The sequence below is a fragment of the Dama dama genome, chromosome 25 (genome assembly GCF_033118175.1).
Source record: "Dama dama isolate Ldn47 chromosome 25, ASM3311817v1, whole genome shotgun sequence".
Taxonomy (NCBI): Eukaryota; Metazoa; Chordata; class Mammalia; order Artiodactyla; family Cervidae; genus Dama; species Dama dama.
Window position 1 is genome coordinate 48,556,996 of NC_083705.1, and position 27,340 is coordinate 48,584,335.

General features: G+C 43.1%; 1 protein-coding gene across 2 annotated transcripts in view; it reads right to left on the reverse strand.

Moving 5' to 3' along the window:
- Positions 1-27,340, reverse strand: part of PDZD2 (PDZ domain containing 2) — a 260,003-nt gene that overhangs the window by 19,594 nt on the left and 213,069 nt on the right. Inside the window, exons 7-18 of one of the 2 annotated variants that reach the window (XM_061129279.1) lie at positions 26,736-26,881; positions 22,989-23,108; positions 21,906-22,020; positions 19,380-19,453; positions 19,014-19,236; positions 18,108-18,225; positions 16,352-16,484; positions 11,326-11,407; positions 9,809-9,843; positions 8,484-8,628; positions 6,373-7,175; positions 2,436-2,580 (exon numbers count right to left, since the gene is read on the reverse strand). In XM_061129279.1, coding sequence (XP_060985262.1) covers positions 2,436-2,580; positions 6,373-7,175; positions 8,484-8,628; positions 9,809-9,843; positions 11,326-11,407; positions 16,352-16,484; positions 18,108-18,225; positions 19,014-19,236; positions 19,380-19,453; positions 21,906-22,020; positions 22,989-23,108; positions 26,736-26,881 — 2,139 coding nt within the window. Of the gene's footprint in view, positions 1-2,435; positions 2,581-6,372; positions 7,179-8,483; positions 8,629-9,808; positions 9,844-11,325; positions 11,408-16,351; positions 16,485-18,107; positions 18,226-19,013; positions 19,237-19,379; positions 19,454-21,905; positions 22,021-22,988; positions 23,109-26,735; positions 26,882-27,340 lie in introns of both variants that reach the window. The other variant, XM_061129281.1, reaches the window with a different exon arrangement.

The following is a 27,340-nucleotide window of genomic DNA, read 5'->3' on the forward strand; positions in this document are numbered from 1 at the left end:
TAGCCTTGTGCCTTGGATTAGGAGTCACAGAGTAAAGTGAAAGAGTCCCAGCAGGGAATTTGAGGGATTGACTACTCAGCGCAGGAGAGGAGGCTGATTCAGGGAGACGCGTGGCATGCTCCAGACAGATGGAAGCCTGCCCTGACCTCCAGCATGTCCTGACCAGGGTCAGGGGTGTGGGAGACTGAGGCAGTCAGATTATCCCGGGAAGCAGAGACAGAGGGCTGGCGGACTTGAGTGGGATTCTGGGGGGATCTCTGGAGCAGAAGCCAAGCAGGAGGAGAAAGGCAAGGAAGGAAAGAGAATCAAAGCAGAGAAGCCAGAGAGAGCGTGAGCTCTCCGAGGTGCAGGGACAGATGCCGCCCGCCTGGAAGTGAAGTCCCTCCACGTGCTAGGTCTGGAGAGCCACTCTGTCCTGGAGGCTCCTCCTCAAAAAGCCTGCACACACGTGGGCTAGTCTGTCCACTTCTGGCACATGGCATCTTACAATAGGCGGGGGAACGGGCAGAAAAAAGAACATTAGATTTGCACTTCCTTATGAACTCTGGGTCTGAGTGAGGGTAGAACAAAAACCTCAGTCACAATGAAAGTTTTTGCTTTGAGAAGCGCATCTCCCCCAGATGTTATAGTCATTCTGCATTTCCCATGCAGATCACCTTAACTGCATATGCCTTTCCCCGCTGAAGTTCCTAGATCAATAGTTAAGAACTAGTAGGACTTGGCACTGTGCTAACAGTTTCTGGTGCACTTCATTTCCCTCCCAACACTGTGACCGCCTGCACTGGGATGGTGGGGAACTGAGGCACAGGGTGGTAAGCAGCCTATCCAGGGTCAGAGAGTTCGTGGCCAGGGGTTCCCCAAGGATGTGGACTCCGCAGCTCACGCTGACCACATGGCCTCTGTGGGGACCACCTGATGGCAAGACCGGCTCATCAGGATACCTTCGGAGACCCGATAGCCTCCCCAGGCCCCCGCGGAAGGCCAGGGGACCAACACAGTCACACCCACCGCCTCCTTTCCTCTGCTCAATTTTTTTTTTTTAACTTTTTATTTTGTATTGGAGTATAGCCAATTAACAATGTTGTAATGGTTTCAGGTGGACAGCGAAGGGACTCAGCCACACATATACACGTATCCATTCTCCCCCAAACTCCCCTCCCATCCAGGCTGCCACAGAACCCTGAGCAGAGTTCCCCGTGCTGTACTGTGGGACTGTGTTCTTATCCATTTTAAATATGGCGGTCAGTGCGTACTTGTCCATCCCATACTCCCTAACCATCCCTTCTCCCCGTCCTACCCCCAAGCAACCGTAACCTGCTCAATCTTTTGAACTCCCTTCAGGATGACTTTCCTGTTTCTGCTGGTGCCCACTAGGAGGCTTCCCTGGTGGCTCAGGTGGTAAAGAATCTGTCTGCAATACAGGAGACCTGAGTTTGATTCCTAGGTCGGGAAGATCCCCTAGAGATGGGAATGGCAACCCACTCCAGTGTGTTTGCTTGGAAAATCCCATGGAGAGGAGCCTGGCGGGCTACGGTCCACGGGTTCGCAGAGCTGGACACGACTGAGTGGCTAAGCACGTACAGATGCAGGTGCCAGCTACAGGGAGAAGCAGCCACGACACCAAAGGAAGGGATGTATAGCTGTTTTTCAGATTGATTCACTCGCTGAGCAAACCCTAAAATTTTGTTAGCAATTTGGCTTTTGTGCAAAGTGTGTAATGTAAAAAGGTTTTACTGATGGAGATTAAATTACATGAAAGCAGTCCATGATGTCACCTTTCAAAATATCCATTCACTTGGAAAGCCCCCAAACGCCCAACAATGGGAAGTATACTGGCTCAATTATGGTGCCTTATGGGTTAGAAGGGCCAGCAGCCTTTACAACTGATGTCACGGGTGTAGAAGAGCGTGGAGGGCCTGGTGTAGCTTCCTAACCAGAGCAGGTTACAGGTGTGCGGATAATCTGACTTAGGGTTAGGGTTAGTGCTGAGGACGGCCTGCTGGGGCCAGCACCAGTCACACAGGCCTGGGAGCATCTTGCTGACCTCTTCAGGCTCCTCAGCTACTCTACAGATGCAATACATAAGAATTATTAATTTTTTGCTTCTCGGTGGAGGTTTTTCCCGCCATTTTTCAGTACATTTGATTTCACATAAACAGAGTGTTAAGTTTCTGAAGGGCAGGATATTCTTCTGTATCATCTTGTTCCTCATTCACTAAGGTACATATCACAAAATGAGTAAATGCTGGAGACTAGCTGAAGACAGACACCCATGAACTCTGGCCCAGTGATCTAGTAAAGTTGTTAAATGCAGGTAGCTTTTATCACTAGCCTATGAAGATCTCTCTCTCTCAAAATTTTCCCCATGTAACATTTTTATTATTTAACTTCTACTCTCCCATCCTAAAGCTTAGGAAGTGATAAAATAATCTTACCTGTCCCGAGTTGTTGCCCCTGCTTGGATGTGGCTTCAGGTAGGTTCTCTGTAGGGTGGCTGGTGTCTGGATGGGGCAGGGTACCACCTGGTCCCCAGTCAGTGGGGACTTGTCCATCTCCGACGGACAGCTTGTCCAGAGATTCCTGGCACAAGGACAACTGTGAGTCACTGTTAATGGCTTTCAAGGTTTTCTGCATCCTAATACATCATATACAGAGGAAAGCTGGTTTGGGAAAATTCAAGGAGCCCTGGACCAGAAGCCACAAGACCCAGATTCTGGGTTTAAGGTCCAACTAGAAATTTCACGGCCTGGTCACTCTTCCTAAGCATTAACTTTAAGATGTGGGTGATTAGCAGTAGTGGTGGTGGTGGTGTTAGTTGCTCAGTCGTGTCTGACTTTGCGACCCCATGGACGGTGGCCTGCCAGGCTCCTCTGTCCATGGGATTCTCCAGGCAAGAATACTGAGGTGGGCTGCCATTCCCTTCTCCAGGGTGATTAGGAAAAGGCAAATCAAAACCACAATGAGATAGCATCTCAACCCCTCAGGATGGCTTCAATCAAGAAAACAAATAACAAGTGTTGTGGGGCTTGCCTGGTGGCTCAGTGGTAAAGAATCCACTTGCCAACACAGGAGACATGGGTATGCTCCCTGGTCCGGGAAGATCCCACAGGCCACGGAGCAACTCAGCCCGTGAGCCACAACTACGAGCCCAGGCTCCAGAGCCCGTGAGCAGTAACTACTGAGCACCCACGCTGCAACTCCTGAAGCCTGCCTGCCCTGGAGCCCATGTTCCGCAAGAAGAGAAGACACCACGATGAGAAGCCTGTGCACGACAACTAGAGAAAGCCCAGGTGCAACAATGAAGACCCACCATAGCCAAAAAATAAAATCAATCAATCAATCTTAAAAAAAAACCCCAACATGCAGCATACAAAAGGCTACACAGAGGTAAAGCATTACTGTTATACTATTGCACTGTGATGTCCAAGACCCAAACCAGCTCCTCATTTTGGGAGTCATGGAGAGGAAGAATCTGAATAAATAAAATCAGCATTTAACGTTTCAAAACTGTACTTTAGCCAAGCGTCAATTACTTCATCTTCCTTTCTTCTAATACCTACTATGAAAGTTTTCTTTAAAATAACCTTGCTAAAATGTTAGATCAGATTTATTTGATATTTACCCTCTGAGTGAAGGAGTCATAAAGTGGCCCAAAGGTGGCAGCAGAGGAAAAAGAAGTGAAACAGATGATCATTTAGCTACTTTTGTTTAAAAAAAGAAAAAAAAAATCATTTAGTAAAATGTCAATTATCTGCTGAGGGAACTCAACAGTGTTCAACTCAGTGAATTTCCTATTTACTAATAAGGCATAAATGTGACATGAAAACAGTGGAGGAATCTGAAACTCAAGAGGTAGTGACTGTACGGAACTGTGAATGTAGCAAGTGCCACTCAACTCTACACTTTAAAATGCTTTGTTGTTCTGTCGCTAAGTCATGTCCAGCTTTTTGCGACCCCATGGACTGCAGCATGCCAGACTTCCCTTTCCTATACTGACTTTATGTTAAGTAAACTTCATCTCAGTTTTAAAAAGTATTAATAAAAACATTAAGAGACAATCTATTTTCCGAAAGAAAACGTCTCATTTTTTAAAGTTTCCAACATAAAGGGTAAATACTTTATGGGCAACACATTCAATTTTCTTTCCCATATAGTATAAATAAAATTTGGGAATGAGAAATTTTACAAGATAAGCTGAACTTCTGTACAAAAATTTTAAAAGGTGTTCGAAGTTCTTACTGAGAATACTAATTCACAAGTATAAGGCATTTTATTTTAATAGGTATAAATTATTATAAAAAAGGTATCTGAGTAAAATCCATGATTTGGCTTTATATAGTTATTCAAAATTTGTAATACCCTTAAAAGGAAGAGGTTTACCCATTAGCTGAACATGACATTTTAAAATGCATGTACTGCTGCTGCTGCTGCTAAGTCACTTCAGTCATGTCCGACTGTGCAACCCCATAGACGGCAGCCCACCAGGCTCCTCTGTCCCTGGGAGTCTCCAGGCATGAATATTGGAGTGGCTTGCCATTTCCTTCTCCAATGCATGCATGCTAAGTCGCTTCAGTCGTGTCCGACTCTGTGTGACCCTATGGACAGCAGCCCACCAGGCTCCTCTGTCCACAGGATTCTCTAGGCAAGAATACTGGAGGGGGTTGCCATTTCCTTCTCCAATACATGTACTAGTTGGAGGTAACAACAATTTTCAGAAGGAAAAAAAAGGTGTATGTTTCTACTTCTATAAGGTTAAAAACAAACCCTTCTGCTGAGATTAGCTTTTACAACTTTGTATTTTCTGCTTCTCTTTACGTGTATTATATGTTTGACAAATCACTTGAAAACACATTTTTATAAATACAGGCATAAAAATTGCACTTCACAGATACTGCATGTTTTACAGGTTGACGGTCTGTGACAACCCTGCATTGAGCGGGTATGTTGGTACCATTTTTCCAACAGCATTTGTTCACTTTCGTCATATTTTGTGTCTCATATTTTGGTATTTCTCACAATATCTTACAATTTTTCATTGTTACATTTGTTATGGTGATCTGTGATCAGTGATCTTTGATGTTACTGTTGCAAAAAGATTTACAATCCAACAAAGGCTCAGTTAACATTTTTTAATAGTAAAATTTTTGAATTAATGTATGTACATTATTTTTAGAAACACAATGCTATTGCACAATTAATAGACTGCAGTATCATGTAAACGTAACTTTTATATGCACTGGGAAGCCAAACACTTGACTGACGTTATTGTGACATCAGCTTGATTGCAGTGGTCTGGAACCGAACCTGCATTATCTCAGAGGCATGCCTGGGCAGCCTTATAAGGCATCTCAGATTCTCCGCTCTGAGTGAAAGTATTTATGTTGAAGAGACTAAATAATGTTTGTTTCTCTTACCCTCTCCTTGCTAAAGTGGAGGTATATTAAATTTTTTTTTTAAATGTGCAATTTGATATTCTGGGCCATTCTAACATACTGGTAAACAAGTAGAAACATAAACAATATTAACTTGCATTTACTGTGGTACATTATACGATTCTCAGTGAATGCATGCCCATTACTTCATGTGATACAACAAGGGTAGGAGTAGCTGTAATTATACATCATCACTGTGGAAAGACTGAAAAAATAAGGATCAAGCAGAACCTTAACCGCCAGACATAAGCACTGTTAACCTGTATTTGATAGTCACCGTGACTGTGTGAGATGATCAGGGAAGACAGCAATATCCCTATTTTACAGTCCAGACAACTGCGGTTCAGAAAGATCAGTAGCTTGGCGAGTTATTGCCTAAGTGACCACCGACTTAGTCAGTGGAGAAGCTGGTCCCAGACCCAGGGGTTTCCTGCATCTGCCTGGCACTGCCTTTCCATCATCAGCCACAGGCCCCGTGTATGGGAAGAGAGGGATTATATCTTTCGGCCGAATAATCTCATGACTCAACACTTAAGCACCTCCCCCCACCAATCTGGTGATATATTACTAGGCTCCCAAGCAGTTCGTGTGTTGAGATGAATGACTCTATTGAAAGATGATTCTCCAATCATTATCCTTTCTTTCAGGAAGATTACCTTATGGTTTACATCAGCGGTCCCCAACTTTTTTGGCACCGGGGACCAGGTTTGTGGAAGATAATTTCTCCACAGACTGGTGTGGAGGGGGGGTGTGGTTTCAGGATGATTCAAATGCATGACATTTATTGTGCACTTTATTGCTATTATTATTATTACATCAGCTCCACCTCAGATCATTAGGCATTAGATCCTGGAAGTTGCGGACCCCTGCTTTATAGCATGCTCCATACTCATTCATACAAGACTCACTGGATCCCAAGTAACTAAGAGAAATCAGTTACCTTCTCCACAGTTCCTCCTGGCTGATAACCAGGCACGGTCACTTGGACGGAACCATCCTGGACTTTCAGGTCTGGACCGCATGGGTCACTGGCTCCATCGCTCAGGTGTGCTGCTTCTGCGCTCCTAGACCTGGCCTCAGCCTCAGGCCTCTTGCGGTGTGGGCTGACCCTGGCCACAGGCTTGTGCCTGGACCCCAGGCTGTCGTTCTGCTGGAGGGAACTGGGGCTGTCTGTGCTCGCCGGACCCTGGGTGCCCGTCCCGGCTCTGCATTCCAGTTTGGGCGAACTCCTCGATCCTGACAGTTCCTTCCTCCCCGAGCAGCCAGGGCTACCCTTGGGGGCCTCTGATGGGACCAGCAGGCTGGCTGTGTGGGAAAGGGGGTCCCGCATGCCTCCTGAGAGGCTCTCCTGGAAGTCCAGCGAGCTGCCGAGGAGAGGCACCGAGGAGGCCTTGCTGACCAGTGTTTTCTTGGGGTGTTCCTCTCGGTGGACTCCTGTGACCTTGGAAGAGGCCACTGAAACGTGTGTAGCGTCGTCCTCTGTGAGTGGCCTGCTGGGACCCGAGAGGGTCCCTGGGAGGGAAATACAGTCGCCTTCGCCATCAAACTCTTCCTCGTCGCTGGCGTCATCATCAAAGCAGCCCACCCTCCTCTGGCGCAGGAGGGGGTTCCGGAGGACCTCTGGGCTCCCGGGAAGACTGGCTTGCCTGGCGATTGTCACCTGCTTGTGGAAGGGCCCGGAGGCCCGCTGGCTTCCGAGACACACAAGGCTGTTGGCCCTGGCTTTTCCTGGCTCCTTGTGAGCTGCTGGCGTTGGGAGAAGAAAAGTCAAGTGAAATAGCTTCCCATCTGATGTGGTGTTTTAATTTAACGTCCCCCCCCCCGCCCCCTTCTTTACACACGAGCATTTCCGCGTTCACAGATGCTAGGTGCACGCCTTCCTGCCACTGGTCACTAGGCATAAACGATACGTTTTCTTGGGATTTTCTTAGAGAACCAACTTTCTCCTCTCCTCTGCCTACTGTTTTTTCATTTTTTTTTTTTTCTAAACTTAACCTCTGGATTGTTCAACTTAAACATGTGTGCTGCCTAGAGACAGAAGTGTGTAACTTGTCGACATCCATGATGTCTAACACGTTACTGGGTTCAACCTAAATGCTGCTCCAAATACTCCCTGGGGGAGGATGCCCGGGGATCAACGAGCCCTGCACACCTGGACTTTCTTATCACCTGAGGTCCTTCCTTCACTAGCAGGAGGGAGCCGGGCTTGATTAATGGGGGCGTGAGTGCAGAGAACGTGGTGAGCTGAGCCTGAGACTACACATAATTTATAAACTCCAACCTGGGAAGGGAAGGAAAGCGTGGGAGCTCTGCAAACTTCGCATCTCGTTAAACGTAGTGAAAAATTACACGTGCTTCCGCCTTAGAGCGTTTCTATCAGAGCCTGGAGGAGGCACATGGGCTGCTCCAAACGAGCTAGACAGGTTCTCCTCTCCCTCGTCTGAGACAGGGGATTTTCTTATTCAGACATTAGAAATGAGCAAAAGGAAACCACACTGGTGGGAGTGAGGAGTCAATGCAGTTCACATCAGGTCATTATTTCAGATTGTACTGAGAAATAATCAATGAGGTCTTTTTAAAAAAAAAAAAAACAACAAAAAACCTATTTGATAACATCTGTCTCATATGTTCTAAATCATTCACTCACTGCTTTCTAAAAAGAATTAAGTTTATGATCTAGTGAAGGATTTGGTTAGGATTCCTCTAAAACATAAGGCCATCAGATTATCAGCCACGATTCAATGCCACAAATTCCAAGACTACACTGTATAGATAGCATCCCAAGGTGGGGGCAGTTTATCCTTCCACACTTGGGATACAGAACGTGCACCCAGCCTGTTGACAGCAGAAGTGGGGAGGCCGGTCACTAAGAATGCATTGCATTTTCCAAGATCAAACTCTGCCTTTCAGTCAGGGTAGAAAGGTGGCTCCTACTCAACCATGGGTGTGGTCTCCAGTTCTCTTTCCGCATCCCAGCACTGTGATGTATAAACCACTGTGACGTATAAACTCCATGACGTATATCATGGAGTCGGAAGATTCAGGGCTTACGGGAGGTGCCGGGGGGCTCCGCGGAGCTGCCGCCGCTCCCTGGAGGGTCCTCATCTTCGGAGCCGGCCACCATGAAGTCAGACAGCGGGCCTGGGGCATCATGAGCGAAGTACTGGGAGAGTTCAGATTCAGAAAGCAGGGAGTCCTGTTGAAGAAGGCAGTGCTAGATGAGGAAGACGCGCCAGAGTGGATCATTTTAAATAGTAATTGTGTCCCATCTTCCCGAAAGCACTTTGTTTTCATCTGCGGTCACTCAAAACAGCTGTGATAGTCAACGCCCACCTCCATTTACTTTAGGATCGCTAAATTAAACAATGAATGAATTAAAAGGCAATTGCTGCCAGACAATGTTTTTAAGAAATACGTTTTTGGCTGTGATCAGAAAAACCACAGCAGCAATGCGTCAACCATCCCAGGAAGAAGACTAGTGGACGAGACAGGAGGAGGAATTCCAAGCCACTGGTTCAGCCTACCGATGAAACAACAAAACAGGCAAGTTTGACTCTTGTTCTCTGATCCACTGGGTTTTTGAAACAGCCAGCTAAGAAAGATTCCTTAAAGTTGCAGATGCCCTCCCCAAACTGGCCCAGGCCCCTTTTATTAAAAAAAGGCAGGGGGGCAGTTATTTTTTCAAACTGTAGCTCAGTTCTTTTATTTTGTTGTTTTGTTCTTTTCCTGGATGAATATTAATAAAAGAAACTCACATTTATATACTTGTTCTCAAATGGACATTTCTGCTGTTTGCTGTGTAAAATGGCCAAGATGACTCATGGGCAGAAATACAGGTTGGACCCTGTGGTTTGATTTATGGGCTCCAGAACAAAGGTCCATATAGTCAAAGCTCTGGTTTTTCCAAAAGTCATGTACGGATGTGAGAGCTGGACTATAAAGAAAGCTGAGTGCCAAAGAATTGATGCTTTTGAACTGTGGTGTTGGAGAAGACTCTTGAGAGTCCCTTGGACAGCAAGGAGATCCAACCAGTCCCTCCTAAAGGAAATCAGTCCTGGGTGTTCTTTGGAAGGACTGATGTTGAAGCTGAAACTCCAGTACTTGGGCCACCTGATGCGAAGAACTGACTCATGTGAAAAGACCCTGACCCTGGGAAAGATTGAAGGAGGAGGAGAAGGGGATGACAGAGGATGAGATGGTTGGATGGCATCACCGACTCAATGGACATGAGTTTGAGTGGGCTCCGGGAGTTGGTGATGGGCAGGGAGGCCTGGCGTGCTGCAGTCCATGGTGCTGCAAAGAGTCAGACATGACTGAGCGGCTGAACTGAACTGAACCAGTTAGGCAAGGCAGCAAAGTGCCTTGTCTTGACTCACCTTTTTTGCAAAAGAAGGACTCTTCAAGGGGGTACCTGTTGGGGGAAAAAATTTACCATACTGTAAAAACAATGAAGTTCAAATCCTTAAAAATAGGCTCACCTTCTTAACAGGAAAAGGAGGAGCCAGACATATCAAACAAAACCCTCTCTGCTCAGTAGGCACGGAGGGGCCATGTGTGTGGGAATGGACGTGCATGCAGTCTATTGGGTACCCGTCCCACCTCCCAAGATTCTCCTCAAGCTTCAAGCCCTCAGATGCTACTGACTCCATGGTGATCCTATTAATAGTTGGAAGTAACTTCCTCTGCATTTCAGAAGTACTTTATACTGCCCATATACCAATTTCCATATGCATAATATAATTTAATTACAAGTGGATGCCTGTTCTCTTCTTCCTTGACTATTTACCTATCACTGATCGGGCCCTGCAGGGCTTAGCACTAGGATCCAGCAAGTGTTCAGTGATATATGGATATCACTGATAAATGGATTGAAGGATGAATGAAGAAAGGAACAGCACTCAAAAAACTCATGAAAGAAAGAGGGAGAGGGCTGAATATCTACCATAGTTTTTAGTTGAAGGACAAAAAGACTTAGCATGGAGATTTTAAATTATATTCCATGAACAAAAAGATTTTGAGTTTCAGGATCATAGCTTAGTCAAATCTTTTATAAATGGCTGAGTGAATATATTGGGATTATGAGAGGACAGCCTTCAGACAGCTCAGGAGAATGAGTGAGTTGAATAAAGAGTCCATTATGGCTGTGCCCACTTTCAATATATTAATTATGGATGCAAATAGTTAGGGTACTTCTTGGTTGCCAAAAAACCATACGCCTTCCTTTTCCTTTGGCAACCAGTAACTCACATCTCAGTTTCCTCCTGACATCAGTCTTAACATCAGTAATATCTCGAGTTCAGATACATCAGCAGAGTCCCTTGAGGTTCCCACTCTACAGGAAACATTACTTTTCCAACCTGGTACAAAGTTTCATGTTTTAAATTCATGTGCAATTCTTACTAGGGCAATCCTCCTATGACAGAACTTTCCACTTAAGGAGGAGGAAAATCATGATTTTTGCAGCCTGTTACCTTTCAGTTGAAACTTTTAATTCATATAAAGAAATCCCAGGTTTTTGGCTGGATTGTACACCGTGCCTACCGAAACAACTGGTAATTTGGTAGCGCTTCATTTCTACTTGGAATGAAGTAGAATTCATGTTCTACTTAACATGAATTGTACATAAACACCTGAAATGTTGCTAACTCATTTTTGCAAATTATCTTAAAGCAGTAGAAAAAGCGTGCATGGCTGGAGCTTTAATACAGCACATTAAATAACTGTAGAAATCAAAAGCAGCCGCTAAGGGAAAGCATGGAATCTCTTTGACAGCTACTTCTGCCAAACCCGGTAATTACCAAGACTCCAATAATACTGCGCAGGGGAGTGCCCCCAGGGGGAACGTAATGAGAGACTCTTCTGAATGTTGAATGAAGATGTGCAGTTACAGTACCTAAGCCAGGAGAGGAACTGGCCTCTTTGCTCTCCTGATAAGTGCTGCGTGCTATCACTTCATCCATTTCCTGCTCGGAAACCTGATTGTCAGCAGAAAGCACAAATTAGACCGTTTTATTTATTTATTTTTCCCCAATAAAAGTAGCTAGGACCAGAGTCAGAGGCTGAGCTCAGATAAAGAGGAAAATTGCAAGACCAAAGACTATGACCACCCTCTGAAGCAATAAACCAGGGCATATGAGTAGTTATTATATCCATTAACAGCTATGTTAATGGATTGCTTCAAACACTGGATTCAAAACCAGACCTTCAGTTGATATTCAAGCTCATGAACAACAGCATTCAATGCTGGTTACCAACAACATGGTTGACTTGTACCTCTCTCTGGAACACTCACTCCTCATTCTTTTTTTCCCTAAACTTAAAAATTTCAAACTTACATAAAATTTGCAAGAATAGCACCAGGATAGTATACTCTTCAACTAGACTCACTTTTTTTTTTCTTTAAACATTCCACATTCACACTCGTGCTTTATCTTCTCACACACACACAACTTTTTACTAAACCATTTGGGAGTTAGTTCCAGACATGATGACCCTTCACCTGTAAATAATTTAGTAAGTATCTCCTGAAAACAAGGACACTCTCTTAAATAATCTTGGTACTATTATCAAGTTCAGCAAATTTAACATTGATAAAAACGATAGTTGAATATACATTTCACATTCCTAAGACTATCCTTCAGAAACGCTACTCAAAGTGTGTCTTGAGGCTGGAAATAATTCACAGAAAGTTTAATGCCAGCCGGAGAGGAGATAAGGATTTTCCCTGAGAATGCAAATCAATACTCAGCTGCTTTCATCAACGTCTCGCGAGGTTTAAATGTCAAATGAAGTAAATAGTGTGCACAGTGATGTGACCGATTTATATTCTGGAGCAAGCTCCTTATCTGCGATGGGCCTTAGTGGACTGTCACCAACTTCTCTGCCTAGTAATGCTTTAGAGAAAAGGTTTTTTTGGGGGAGGGGTGTATTGGGCAATCCAGAATTCAAAATCCTGTCTATTTAGTCTCCTTTATATGTCTACTTATAATCCAAAATAATTCTGAGCCTTTGTCTTTCATGATACTGATAATTTGAAAGAAACTAGGCCAATCCAAACCCTCAGTTACAAGTTGTCCAATGGTTTCTTCATGCTTAGATTTAGATGATACCTTTGGGGGCAGAAAAACTACAGAATTATAAAAACAGTTTCTTTTTCGGTACATCACAGGATCAGTGTGTTTTGTAACTGATGATAACTCTGACCACTTGTTTAGGGTTTCAGCAGATTTCTCCACAGGATTTGTTGTGTTGTTGCCATTAATGAGTAATCTGGCAGGAAACAGTTTGAGACTGTTTTATCTTGCTTCCCAATATATTTCCACTCAATGGTTTTAGCATCATTGATTATTCTTGCTGAATCAGTTATTATAATGAAGTTTTCAAAAATAGTGAATTTATAATTCTCTTTTCCTTCTATATTTATTGGTGGCATGGTAAACTCATTGATTCCTCCATGCCCCCCTCCCACTCCACCAACAGTTGTTATCCATAACTGTAATTATTCATGGGAAGGTTTTAATTTTTTAAAATTTTCTTAATTTTTTTGGACTGTGCCACATGGCATGCAGGATCTTAGTTCCCCAACCAGGGATCGAACCTATACCTTCTGCAGTGGAAGCAGAGTCTTAAACCAATGGACCACCAGGGAAGTCCTGCATGGGAAGGTTTTTTAAAAGCCTGATACATGATGAACTATGAGATTATTTTAAAAGCAACTACAGGACTTATACAGTTTTTTTTTAAGAGGTAAAAATATTTTAAATGTAGGACAGGAATTCTGTGTATTAAAATAACATTTAGAATAAATAATATTTAGATAAGCACAGCGATCTGCCTTAAGAAGTAAATGAACATTTCTATACAGGATTCAGCATTATACTTTAACCTAACACATCAACCATCATCACATCAGGGCCTTTATGTAATAGTTTCTAATAGTCTTCAGAGGAAATAAAACATGTACACACATGCACGCAGACATATATGCATACTCCCACACATACCTTCATAAACCAAAGAGTAATTCTGTATAAATGAGCCATTAAAAATGGCTGCAGATTTTTCTTGACATTAGACTTTGAATATTTGCAATTATTTTTGAGTGGGAGAAAAATGGTTGGGGTTTAAAACAAGTGAAAGATTTCCTGGATAACTGTAATCACACTGAAAGCCCCAGTGTCAATTAATAATGGACCTCTATTACTTTCTTCTACTTAATGTCAGCTAGAATCTGCCACACGAGCAGGTCCAAATCTTAGCTTGTCTAGACCTGGAGAGTTTGAATATTCCAATTGGGCGGCCACTGCTTCAGTCTTTATGAGAAACAGAAGAAAAGAAAATCCTTGTGGTATTTCTCTTGGAACAACATGAAAACTGAGGAAGCACATACATTTAGTATCAAAATGTACCATTGGCATGAAATGTTGGGATAAGTGGTACAAAAATACATTAAATGTAAAATGGAATCTTGACCAAAAGGAAAATATAGTATGATGTTACATCTAAGAACACTACGTTTACCTAGGAGGAAACACGAATCCAGTCAAACAAATACTGAAATTTGGTTTCTTGAACGTATCTCCAGCACCATCCTGACGACCATTTTACCACGGCTAGAAACACGAGTCAACCCGTATGTTCCACGGAATCATAGACCACCAGTTGACCAGGATTGTTATGCTTTGCACTGGAATGCCATTTTGATGTTTGATTGTACTGGCAAATTAGGCAGATGCTTTGGGGTGAGATTAGGCTGACCAACAAATCACGACCTGTGTGAGGCTGGAATGGATTTTGAAGTCAGGCATGCCTTGAAGCCAATAACTGAAAACCATGGAGAACTTAATTTTCTCTAATGTTGCTGAGGGATGGGCTGGGTCAGCAGTCAGAGCTTGTTGGACTGTTTCCTAAGGTGAGAGGAGTGTGGCCATGAGGGTGTTGGAATCCAAGGGAGAACCCTGGAGGGAGAGAGTTGAGACTGTGAGGCAAAGCAGGGTTGAAAGTGTCCCAGAGAGAGCTAGGGGGACAGCAGGGGGACACAGGAGAGCAGATTCCGAGGGAAATACAGGACTATAGAACAGAAAGGAGAACCACAGGCAATGACAAGGAAAACAGATAAGTAAAGGTGGAAGCCGGATTTGATTTTCTATGAATGATATTTATTCAAGTAGCTTTTATGTAAGACATTTTTAAGAATTCTTGTAGGAGTTTCCTGGGTGGTCCAGTGGTTGGGACCTCACCTTCTGGTGAGGGGGAGGGTGTGTGTGTGTGTGTGTGTGTGTGTGTGTGTAGGTTCGAACCCTGGTTGGGGTGCTAAGATCCCACATGCCTCTAGGCCAAAAAAACAGAAGCAATATTGTAACTACTTCAATAAGACTTTAAAAAAAAAAAAAAAAGCTTGAAGACAACTGAAAACAACCTGGGGGGTGGGGGAAATAGCGGGGCTGAGTTTGAATCAGCAATCAATGTCCAAGCAGCTTGACTGACATTTCTGTCCCAAAGCAAGGCACAGAGTCACAGCTTTGCAGTGGGAAACCGGATGGTGAGCACTTCCCAGGTGGCGCTAGTGGTTAAAGGACCTGCTGCCAATGCAAGAGATGTAAGAGACGTGGGTTCGATCCCTGGGTTAGGAAGATCCCCTGAAGGAGGGCACGGCAACCCACTCTAATGTTCTTGCCTGGACAGTCTCACGGACAGAGGAGCCTAGTGGGCTGCTGTCCGTGGGGTCGCAAAGAGTCAGACACGACTGAAGTGAGTTAGCATGCTTAGCATGCAACTGGACGAATAACAAATGAACACTGCTGAGACAGTGAAAATGACCCCATAAAGTTACTGCATTTAAGAAATTTCAGGTGTGGCACATGGGAGAGCCTGCCAGGTCTCCTGGTACAAACTTCTTACTTGTCAACTAGCATAAGAGTCCATCCAGTGTAGCAGCCTGGGACCACTAAGGATGTAATCAAATAACTCTATGAATAATATCAAGGGGGTAGTAGCCACATGACAGGCATGGGAAGAGTTAATGGTCTAAATGAGCATTCTGAGTTGTTGAAAGGTCAGATTTTGTAGGGGGGCAGAAAAAAAGATTACCATGTTGAGACAAGCTGATTTAAGAGTTTTACCTGGAGTACTCAAAAACAACCAAAAACAGTTCTCAAAATGGGTTGAGTTGAACTTGCTAAACTGTCCTGTGGTTAGCTTAAAAAATTAAAAGCAGTCGTCTAAGGAGAAGAGATACAACCAAGTAAACAGCATGCATGCATGCTAAGTCACTTCAGTCATGTCCAACTCTGCAACCCCATAGACTGTAGCCCACCTCTGTCCTCTGTCCTTGGGATTTCCCAGGCAAGAATGCTGGAATGGGTTGCCATTACCTTCTCCAAAGTAAACAGCAGAGGTCCCCAATACAGGGGCTATGATTATCTGCAAGTTAGTATGGGGAACCAGGGTGACACTGATGCTGAAAGAAAATTAGTGGGCTCTTAAGCATTAATTACACAAGTATTTTGCTCAGGTCAAGGATGGCCTGGACAGAGCATCAATTTCAATGCTTTCTGATTTTCTGGATGCAGAAACCTGAAAAGGCTAAGTATCTCACCAGAGATCGAACAGCCAATAGGGGTTACTCGGAACCCTACCTTCCATACTTAGCACTCCCACCTTCCACTAAATTCACCAGTAATATTGTCAACATTTTCTAATAAAATGTTCTGTGTGTGAAGATGAAGAAGTCCAGATCAATAATTCATTTCCTAAGCGTTATCAGTTACCTTGGTCACTGGGTGGCCACAAGCTGATTCCCATCCCCAGCTGGGTGAACGGTCTCATCAAAGAGTCTGCATGGTCATAGGAACACGTGTGCCATTGCTACTGGACAAACAGCTGTCTTCCCATACTTAGGACAGTGTGAGATACTTCACCTTTGGATTAGGGTGCCGGCCGATGACCAGGCGAACAGGTCCTGGGGGGCATTTGCTCAAGATGGCGTGGACTTTGCTTAAAGCAGCATGGCGGACATTGACGGAGTTCACTTCCAGGATTTGATCTCCGCGGCTAGGGAGGATAACATGATCAACTCTCCGCAATAACAGTTAGCTTTTTACAAGACTTCCTTCTGGGAGTGGTTTATATAATACGAAATCTTTTCTGAATACTTTTAAGAAGCAAATGATATCCTTGCATCTTTGCATACATATAAAAAAGCAAAACCCTCATAAACACATTAGGTTTTAAACTGACAAAGACCATTATGGGTGTCTACCTGCATTTTCAGAAGTAGTAAAGTTAAAACTGATAATAAGGACAACAATGAAGGTTACTATTACTTGAACACGTATTGTAGGCCAAGTACTATAAAAAGAAATTTATGTAACAATGCTTTGACTAGGTATTATTATTCCTATTATGTAGATAAGGCCACAGGCTCAGAGAGGTCACCCAGATGTCACACAATGCTGAACTCAGGTTTGCCTACCTTCTGCTCATCAAGTGATAGTCCCTCGACCACCATCGGTTTCTTTTCCCCTACCATATTGAAATGATTATTGTAATATAATTTAAGAAGGAAATATCTGAAGCTCAAAGGTTACCCAATAATTTGTAAAAACATTTCAGATTTGAACAAATGAGAAATTGGGGACAAGATGCCCATTTTGACTTGAAATTATAGGGAGAGAACTCAGTATGAGAAAACAAAGAGTCTTTATGTGGGGTTTGAAGAATGGTCATTTGGCAGGCTCCAGACATATGGAACCATTCAAGAAAGAAACATCATCTTGGGATGTCATTAAAGGATTTTTTTCCTTGGGTTCTAAAAGTATATTTTCTTTAATGTACTTTGGATGATTTGCTAAATTTTTTTCGATATGGAAATTCACTCTGATGATTAACTAAAAACATAATATAATCTATTAACAGGGCCTCAAAATGGCAACCTCAAGGAATGTCATTTTGATAATTCCTCAACTGCTCAAGGACTTAAAAACTTAAGAGGGGAGAAAGATGATACTGTTTGCACAGTGCTTCATGAAATACGTGTACATTCTTGTGAAGTTTAGGTGGGCACAGACCCACTGCAATTACTATATAATAGAACACCGAAACCTCTCTTGTATAAACAGAATACCCAAGCTACAACTCAACTAGCCGAATTGAGAAATCAGACACGCAGTGATTTCAGACAGTAAGCATCTAGACATCACGTCTCAAAAAGGAACGAAACAACAGGAAAGGTTCGGGAGATTGTACTTAATAATAAAGGCCTCCTGTTCAAGGGCATGATCTTAGGACTCTCTTGTATCCAGTGGTTCTGAACCACTTTGAGTAGTTCCCAGCAGCTTATATGAATTCTATATAAATGTATATGAAAGTGAAAGAAAATATTTGGATAATTATAGGTATCTACATAGACTTGTTTTATGTCAAGTTTCTGAAACAACGTCTGAGTCCAAACAGAACAGAACTGGTAGGGGAAGCCAAGATCTGGAATTCTTGAACCAAATTTCATTTATCTTTTCATCTTTGGAGATGCTTTTGATTGTAATTCTAGCTACATGACTGCAAATAATATAAACATTTAGAATTTCACAAGGGAATGTAACAGGGCAGGTATCTTATGTATGTATTCACATATTCACAAATCCACCAGAACTCTAAACTCTCAGGTTTACAACCAACCTCAGATTGCTCTCCATCTTGGCCACTGATCCTGGGGCAAGGCTGTGAATGTAGATGCCTGGAGGGCTGTTTTCTAGGGCCAGGCAGCAGGCACCAATGCCTAAGCCAACTCTGGGCTCTGTGGGAGGCATCATTGAAAGAAAACAAAATCAAAAGAAAGAAAGAAAAGGAGTATCAATAATTTGAAACTGCATTAATGTATACCTTGACCAATAACCACTTAGTTTTAGACCAGACTTAGGATATACATTTTACTTTTCTTTGTCAGTGTGAGCCACATTCTTTTAATGAAATGAGTCTATGGCAGAACCAGGGGCTAACTATGGACTGTGAATTATTTCATGGTCCATTCTCTTCTTAGTCTGAAGGGTCTTCTTTAATCTGTTTTTGGAAACAGGCAGAGTCCCAGTAACATTTTCTATTATGGATATATAACTTCAGCCTTTCTTTTGCCTCCCATTGATTTCTAGATTATTCAGTTGTTCATCATATTTATACCAATGGAGGCAAAGATAAAAAGCAGTAAGATTTGGTGTTACCCAGGATTTTTAGTTACTGGTGTTAGCTATATTCTTAACTATATTCTTTCTTCTTGAAAATGTTATATTAGCCCTAGAATTCAGCTAGTCAGTGATGTTTTTATCATGAGTCTCTGACACACAGTGATTCATCCAGAGAGAGCTTTAAAAAACTGCGCTACTGTTAACTTTTCTTCACTTTAGTGAAATGACTAAGATCTTTCCTTTTGATCCTACTGTCCATTTAGAGAATGCCATATGTTGTTGGTAGCAGAATGTTCCAAAGAAGCAATTCATAGAAAAAGATATATAAAAAAAATGAACCCAAGAACAGATTACAAATTATGATTTGAGAGAATTTAACGGAATGAGGACAAGCTGGTATCACCTTTGTTGAGGGTTACTTCCATGACAATTCTGTCCTTGGGCCCTGGGGCCTTCCGACCCAGGGACGAACTGCCTTCATCGCTGCCCACTGCTGAGGTTCCCCCACTGGCATTGAAGTTTGGGGAGCTCGATCTGCTCATGTGTGTGGGTGTGGAGCAGGGCGTGAGGCTCGGGCTCAGTAACTTGGTGCGTACCGTTAAGACAAACAATCCACTCCGGATTTGCTGAGAAAACAGGAAGAAAGGCTAAAGCATTCAGGTTGTCCTTTTATCAAATGATGGGGAAAAAAAGAAACCAAACCCAAACCAGAATGAAATAAAGAAAGAAAAACAAAGATGATAAAGGAGGTCAATAAGAATGTCCTTACCTTAAAGGTATGAATGGCTTCTTGAAATGTCAAGCCCTTGATTGGTATTCCATTTACATCTAGGATTTCATCCCCTAGTGACCAAATTTGAGAATTACATTAACATCAAGCTTTAGTTTACTGGAATCTAACTGCTTGGTCAGTATTAAATAAAATACCATAAAGTCCCTGATTTACAAGTCTTTAAGATGAATTTTATTGTTCCAATCTACTCTCGTTAGCTTAGCTCCAAGGAATGTCACAAAATGGGACAATAAATGACATTGCATGTCATTCTGCGATAATTCTCTATTTTCACCTTTAATTAAAACAACTGTGGGAAGCATCAAGATCTTGCTCTCTTGCCACTATCCAGTATGATAATACATGTTCTACATTTAGAAATCAAACTACAAAGACTGAATTCCTACCCTTTTGCTTCAAACCCACTGGTGGAGAAGTACAAACACCCATAACATGTGCGAAGCCAAGCCTGTATTTTCAGGAAGATGTGGTGTATGAAAAGTGGCTTAAATGACAGAGACGAGCAAACACAGGAGATGTTATTTAGGAATGGCAGCCTCACATCTACATGCAGCCCCAGAGTCTAGATGCTTGGTCTTGATGGTGTTCAAGGGTCTCAGTCAGTAAGCTGGCAAGTCATTATACACTTCTATCTAAGAGATTGGTTTAGCCTAATATCACATTTCTTTCTCTCGCTCTTGCTCTTGTTCTCTTTCTCTCTCAAACTATCCTGAACTCATCTTCAACTCCAAGAAGGCACAGTCAGGTCATTTTTTAAGTTGTTGATAGTGTCTGCTGGGAACATCATAGAGCTTGGACATCCTCTTGACTTAAAGCTAGTTTCCGGCTTTGGACTCCTGTGTCCTGGTCTATTTTTTGGGATAACAGTTAATCAAAAACACTACAAAGGTGCACAAGATGAACCTTGCACAGCAGTATGGTACAGAAGAGGAACTCCCTTATAACAAAGTACAAAGCAGCCTATGAACACACATTTTCACCTCTCATGGACAGCCGATCCCAGGAGTGCACGGGGTATTCCATTAAAGGAACCCCGTACACGGGTTTAAAAAGGCAAGCAGTACCGAACCCATGTGTTATGTGCCTTTTCTGTAATTGTAATTACAGATGTTGCAAAACAAGGGAAATAATCTGTTTAAAAATCACCTGGAATAACCAAGACTCAACTAGGTGAGGTTTCTGGTTTGTTTCCACCTGGGAAAAGGGTAGAAACATTAAAATGATCGCTCATGCTCTTAAAAAATCTTTAAAGATTACTTAAAAGACAGATCAATTCAACAGGTTAATGGAAAAAAATCCATTCTGATGACCTCTATTTATTGTAAGTGAATACATACGAAAATATAGTATTTAGGAGAAGCAAGTGCTATTCACCTCTCCTGTCGATTTTTTTCCTGCCATTTTGCCCCATTCTACTAACACTGCAGGATGAATTTCAATCAAATGAACACATGGCACATCCATTATAAAAATGCTCCGCTAGAATTTTACATTGTTGGGAAACGAGACAGAAATACCACCTGGGAGTTAGCCCTTCCTCTGAGAAAGAAATAAATATTCTGCCATTAAAATGTGAAGCCTGGTCATGGCTTATCATTAGCACACAGACTTCTGGGATTGCTCTGCCTACAAAAAAGGAGTTCCAATTTATTCTTATCAGTTTAGAAGAAATAAGCTGGTTAAACACAACATAATTGGACCAACTGAACTGAACGGTCACAGCATTTTTGAAGGTAACTAGTAATAGTATGATTCCATCATTCCATGCAGGGAGTATATTAATAATTAGGAAGAGAAAAAAATCAGGATTCACAAACAAGTTCTGGGGATCTAAGGTACAAACTGGTGTCTGTAGTTATTTAACGAGACTGTGTTATATACTTGAAAATAGTTAAGAAAGATGTTAAATGTTTTTACCACGTGCACATACAGTAGGTCAATATGTGAGGTGATGGAGGTATTCATGAACATTGCTTGGCAATCATTTTGCACCTAAGTGTATAAAATTATCATGTACACCTTCAATGCACACAGTTATCAATTAAAAAAAAAAAGTGCTTGTCTAGTATGTTTAGGTGTGTCAAAAATGGTAGGTGCTATGGGGTTGGTGAAAGATGTTTATGTACTCTAGCCCCGAGCAAGAATGCACTGCAAATGCTCAGGAAATTTTCAAGGCAATTTCAAAGATCAAGGGGACAAGACAGACATTTAAAAACCCAAACAAAGATATCAAGCCACTTCTCACATAATGTCTCGTGTAATCCTCACAACAATTCTTCAAGGTAGGTATTCATATCCCAAGTTTACAAGAGAAAAAAGTGAAGCTTAGGTTACGTGAATTGTCCAAGGTCCTGAGTGAGTACTTGGGCTGGATTCAGCCAAGTCTATCCAACTACCAAGCCCAGAACCGTAGCCGCTGAGGCATTTGCTTCACATCTTGCCAGGGGGCAGATTCTCCTAGAATCAGAGGTCACTGAGGCCCACCAGGAGGTTCTCTCCTACCTTCTTTAAGTCTTCCATCCTCTGCAGCAGATCCATTTGGGAAAATGGTCTTAACAAAAATCCCCATCTGTCCTCGAATGCAGTCTCGACCTCCAGCAATGCTGAAGCCAAGGCCCTGGACGCAGAGAAGATGGGGGTCCAGGCTGTCAGTGCACTTCTTCACTGAGGGCACCCCCCCAGTGTAGTATTTAACTCAGAGTTGAGCTGAAGTGAAAGTGTTAGTTGCTCAGCTGTGTCTGACTCTTTGCCACCCCATGGACCGTACCAGGCTCCTTTGTCCATAGGATTTTCCAGGCAAGAATACTGGAGTGGGTTGCCATGCCCTTCTCCAGAGGGTCTTTCTGACCCAAGGATCAAACTTGGGTCTCCTGAATTGCAGTTGGATTCTCTACCATCTGGAGCCATGAGGGAAGCCTGTAGAGTTGAGTCAGTAGCTGCAAATTCATGTGTTCCCCTCACCATGACCCTCCTCAGATCCACTTGCATTATGCTAGCTATGCATTGTATTAAAGGCTGAAAAGTTTTAGGTAAACACATTAAATTGACATTTGACAATCTTTCGATCTCCAAAGATGTCAATTTCACATGGCTCAATTAATAACTCATAGCTGTGCAGGGGCCATATTTGTTTTATTCTTTTATTTTTGTATAATATCAAATTGATATCAAAATGGCTATTTTGATATTCATATAACAAATTATTTGCTTTTATTCCTCTTATGATAATGGAAATGCCATGAAATCCATTCAATTCATTTAGGGGGTATTCTCTGAAGTGGCAGGGTCCGATTTTCTTTCAGTAGTGGTACTACGGGGCATGTACCCCACACTTGATGGCGTCCTAGCTGCCAGGTGATGACTCCTGAAATTATAAGGGCAAAAAGGGTTTGATGATGTCACCTGCAGGCCCATGGGAAAGGATGCCAGGGTGTCCACTCAAATCTACCCAAAGGCCACTTAACTTGATTCTTCTTTATACCTTTTGCCTTATTTTATGTAAAAACAACACTAAAAAGGAATCATTTAAAATATATATACTAGCATTTACCTAGAGGGCAAAACAATACACATAAAAGAGCTCACCTTGCCCTTTTCTTTGTACAGCCCAATGATGGAGATGACTGACGGCCGAATGAGTCTCCAAGGAGATTCCACCTGAGTTGTGCTTAGTGAGCGAGTGGACTTCTTCACAATGTGGTATTCCTAAAAGTCAGCACATGAGGTCAGTGACTGTCTCACTTATCCTGCTGTGGTCCCTGGTATAAAAATATACTCAGATTTGGAAAACCTCAGTTGTCTTTTGTGTTAGATGGCCGTTGGCCTGTGGTCCATACCTGGTCCAGTGGGTTAAATAAAGCTGATTATAAAGCACACTGGAGGAACGGCCCCAACTGTGATGGACTGCCATGTCTTCTTTCCCCACATAAACAACCTAGGCTGCTCCTTCCTCGAGCCTACTCCACATATCCTACTTCTTGCTTTCTGGAGCAGAGTTAGGGACTGGAAACCAAGTGGCCTTGGAGATGTAGAATGACCATCCTCTGGTCAGGTTCGCCATTGGAAGTCACCCCTGCCCCCACTCCAAGTTCACAATCATGGTTAGAAAGTAGTTCATCATTTCAAGCTCAATTCACTCACTCAAAACTCAGCAAGCTTTTGTTTCTTATAAAACCCAAACCACAAACCCAGACAACTGTTATTCCGTATAAAAAAAAATCCCTCTGAGAGACTGCAGCAGCTTCAGCTCTGATCCCTCACATTTGGAAAATAAAATACGTTTCCACAAGCCACACTTTCCCTTCCTGGCACACAGCAGCTCAAAATCTTGATCTCTTTTCCCTTTCCATCACCCACCAAGTCCATGTGTGTAAGCAGTGTAGACCATTCATAATATAAACAAGAGAGTGAATGAATCTATTGCTAAAGCGCCGAGACAATCTAGCTCCTTGCTATTCTTTTTAGAATGATACATTTCTTAAATGACACAGATATTCTAGCATAAACAACAAAATCATTTCATGTTTAATATGAGAAAAGAGACACTAGAAAATAGTTTTTATCCTTAATCAGCATATTCTACATTCGAAGGTAGAAATGAGATCTGCTAATGATATTTTCATATTCCTGGCAGCTTAGAACAACTATATCTTGCAGTTTTACAAAATATCTGTCAGCTATGTTGGCCTCCCAGCCTCTGATTCATTAAAAAAAAAAAAAAAAAGATAATGGCTTGGCAAGGTTACCACCCTTTTACCAAAACTATTATGGAAATACTTTGGCCACCTAATGTGAAGAATCGACTCATTGTAAAGACCCTGTTGCTGGGAAAGACTGGCAGGAGGAGAAGGGAATGACAGGATGAGATGGTTGGATGGCACTGTTGGCTTGATGGACATGAGTCTGAGCAAACTCTGGGAGTTGGTGATGGACAGGGAAGCCTGGCGTGCTGCAGTCCATGGTGTCACAAAGAGTTGGACACAACTGAGCAACTGAACTACAACAACAATTATGGAAATAGGCAGGCAGAGACCTCAAATATAGAGGTTCATGTGCAGACTCACAAGGGAACTCTTTCTCTGATCAACAACCTCCAGCAGCGCCTTATTCCATCTGCCCTTCAGGAATCAGAGGCCAGCATGCTTCACTATTCCCCTGAAGAGTTTCAGGGGTCTCACTGCACTTTTAGACTTCTGTCATCCCATTTGGCAGCCATGAGCCACCTGTGGCCATCTATATTTAAATTAAGATACATTAAAGTTAAAAATGTATTCCTCAGTCTCTCTAGCCACTTTTCATGTGCTTAAAAGACACATGTGGCTACCATATTGGGTAGTATAGACATAAAACATTTCCATCACTGCAGAAAGCTTTATTGGATAGCTCTAATCTAGACAATACTTTTTAGTTGAGGGAGGGTAGGAGAGAGAAAGACAAAGAGAGGAGAGAGGAAGGGGCTTCCCTGTGGTTCAGTGGTAAAGAATCCACTGCCCATGCAGGAGATGTGGGTTCGATCCCTAGGTCAGGAAGATCCCCTGGAGTAGGGAATGGCACCCACTTCAATATTCTTGCCTGGGAAATCCCATGGACAGAGGAACCTGGTGGGCTACAGTCCATGAGGTCACAAAAGAGTAGGATGTGACTTAACGACTAAACAGCAACAACAAACCTTAAAAACTAATCAACAAAAGTGGAAGGAAGGAAAGAAAGAAAGGCAAATCCTGGGAGAAAAAGAAAAAGGCAGAAAAAAGAGGTCAGAAAAGAAAGAACAACTTAAAGAGGAAAACATAGCTGCTTCTTTAAAATCTTTCATTTTAAAGATTTCAGCTTGCGTTTCTTGGTTCCTAGAAGCCTGCTCTTTTGTTGTAGTTCAGTCGCCAAGTCGTGTTCAACTCTTTGCAGCCCACTGGGCTGCAGCACACCAGGCTTCCCTGTCCCTCACCATCTCCTGGAGTTTGGAAATAGATAATTTCCGGGTATAAATACAGTCAGGTTTCCTCATGAGTCAGTTAAGAAATCGGCACCTTAGTGCTGGACGTCCTTGGCCAGGACAACAGTAGACCTGCTCTCATTGTCTGCACTAACCAAAAGTCTGACAATGTGGCTCTCCGACGGCTACTTGATCTCCCCGTTGATCCAATCCCCATGGATCATGCTGCCCAGGACACACACTTGTCTCCAGACATGGGTTTTAACCAGGCCTCATGCAAGTTTTCTGCTCTGCTTTTTCTCACTTTTTCCAACTCCAGTTGCCCTTGGTGGATTCAGCACAAGAAAGCCTAATCAGCAGGGGCCTCTGAAACACGGGCACTTTCTAATTTTATTGGTCTGGCCAAACTCCCTGCACAGTGATTCTGGAGTATCACTGGGAACTAAATACCCAACCTCTTTGGGATTTAGCTACCCTATCCGTAAAAATGCGAGACACCCAGAGCAAGAGCCCAACCCAGACGACCTGAGCTAGATCTTCTAGAACTCTAATGCCTGCGTCTCCATACACTTAGGGCATCACAGCTATCACGCCCTCCTCTTCCCACCTCTGCTTCACTGAGGCCTGGGGACCCGATACCAGCGACTCCTCTCGAGTGCTCTGGCTGATGGTGCCAGGACTGGAAGAACACTCCGCAAGTTCCCAGAGACTGAGCCTGCTTCCGACTTGGTTATGAGACGCCTACCAGTGTTGACTGGGCTGAGGGTGATGAAGTTGAGGGGAGCCCCTGTGCAGGGTTACACAGGGTTAGAGTCCCGAGCTCTGGTGGGGACGGACTATGAACATCCCCACACCCCTCACCCCCTCTTCAGTCTCTTCTGACCTTGGCTGTTGGAGCCGTTACTGTGTGAGAGGTAGGATCCAGGCACACACCACAGCCACCCCCACCTCCCTCACGTGTCCACACCCACCTACCCACCAGGCTATGCCGACACACGACACACCCACTAAACAAGAGATGGTGGTTCACCACAGACCGTGAGGCGCCATTGTCTCCTGGCAGGGGAAGCGGCTCTCGTTTCCAAAACACACAGTAGAAGAGAATCGAGATTTTGAGATCCAACAAGGGATTGATTTTTTTTTCCCCTTCTTTTCTATTTCCAAATATTAAGCTGACTGCTCTCTAGCCTCCCTGGACAGACCTTACTGACTACACTCTATCTCTTGTCCTAAATACTTCTGGCCCTCATACGCAAACAGGTCTTCAGAACATGAAGCTCCTGCTGGCCTCGGAGAGAACAATTGAAAACCTGGAGACCCAGGGTTCGAAACATGCTCTTCTGCCCCTAGCCAAGTAGCTGTGACTGGATAAGAAAGTCAGGGGCTCCACAGTGCTGTACTACCTGTGATGTGCCCGTCGAGTCCAGCAGCTGGGGAAGGGAATGCTTCCGGCCATCTCGGGAGACCTCTAACATCCTGGCCCGGGGGTCACCATGTCGCACCATCAGTTCATTATATTCTTCAACAGACTCTAGACGGTGTACACCCCCTTGAAAAAACAGAGGGAAAACACGACTAGATATAGAATGAAGAGAATCTTATGAGCATGCACAGGTATAAACTTGTTGCATTTACACCCACATTCATGGTTGCTCAGATGGCCTGGTGGCCAATACTTTCAAAGCATCTGGCTCATCATGTTCTATTGTCAAGTTCTGCATGAGCTTGGTGTGTGTTGAGGCCGTAATGCCAGATTCTGAAGAAAGTGCTAGTTTTTGAAGTGCCCAGTTTGGATAAGGGGCAATGTATATATTTAATCCAACTAAGATGTAGCTATGGTTGATAAGACAATAAACAGTGGTGAGAATGCTATCAGCGGATGGCTTTTTAGTAATGGAAGAATATCACTTTGTGATTGGTAGTAGATGCTTGGGGGAGATGCTTTTTTTCATGTATAACAATGGACATTTAAACAAACTTTTAGTTAAAGTATAACTTACAGAAACGT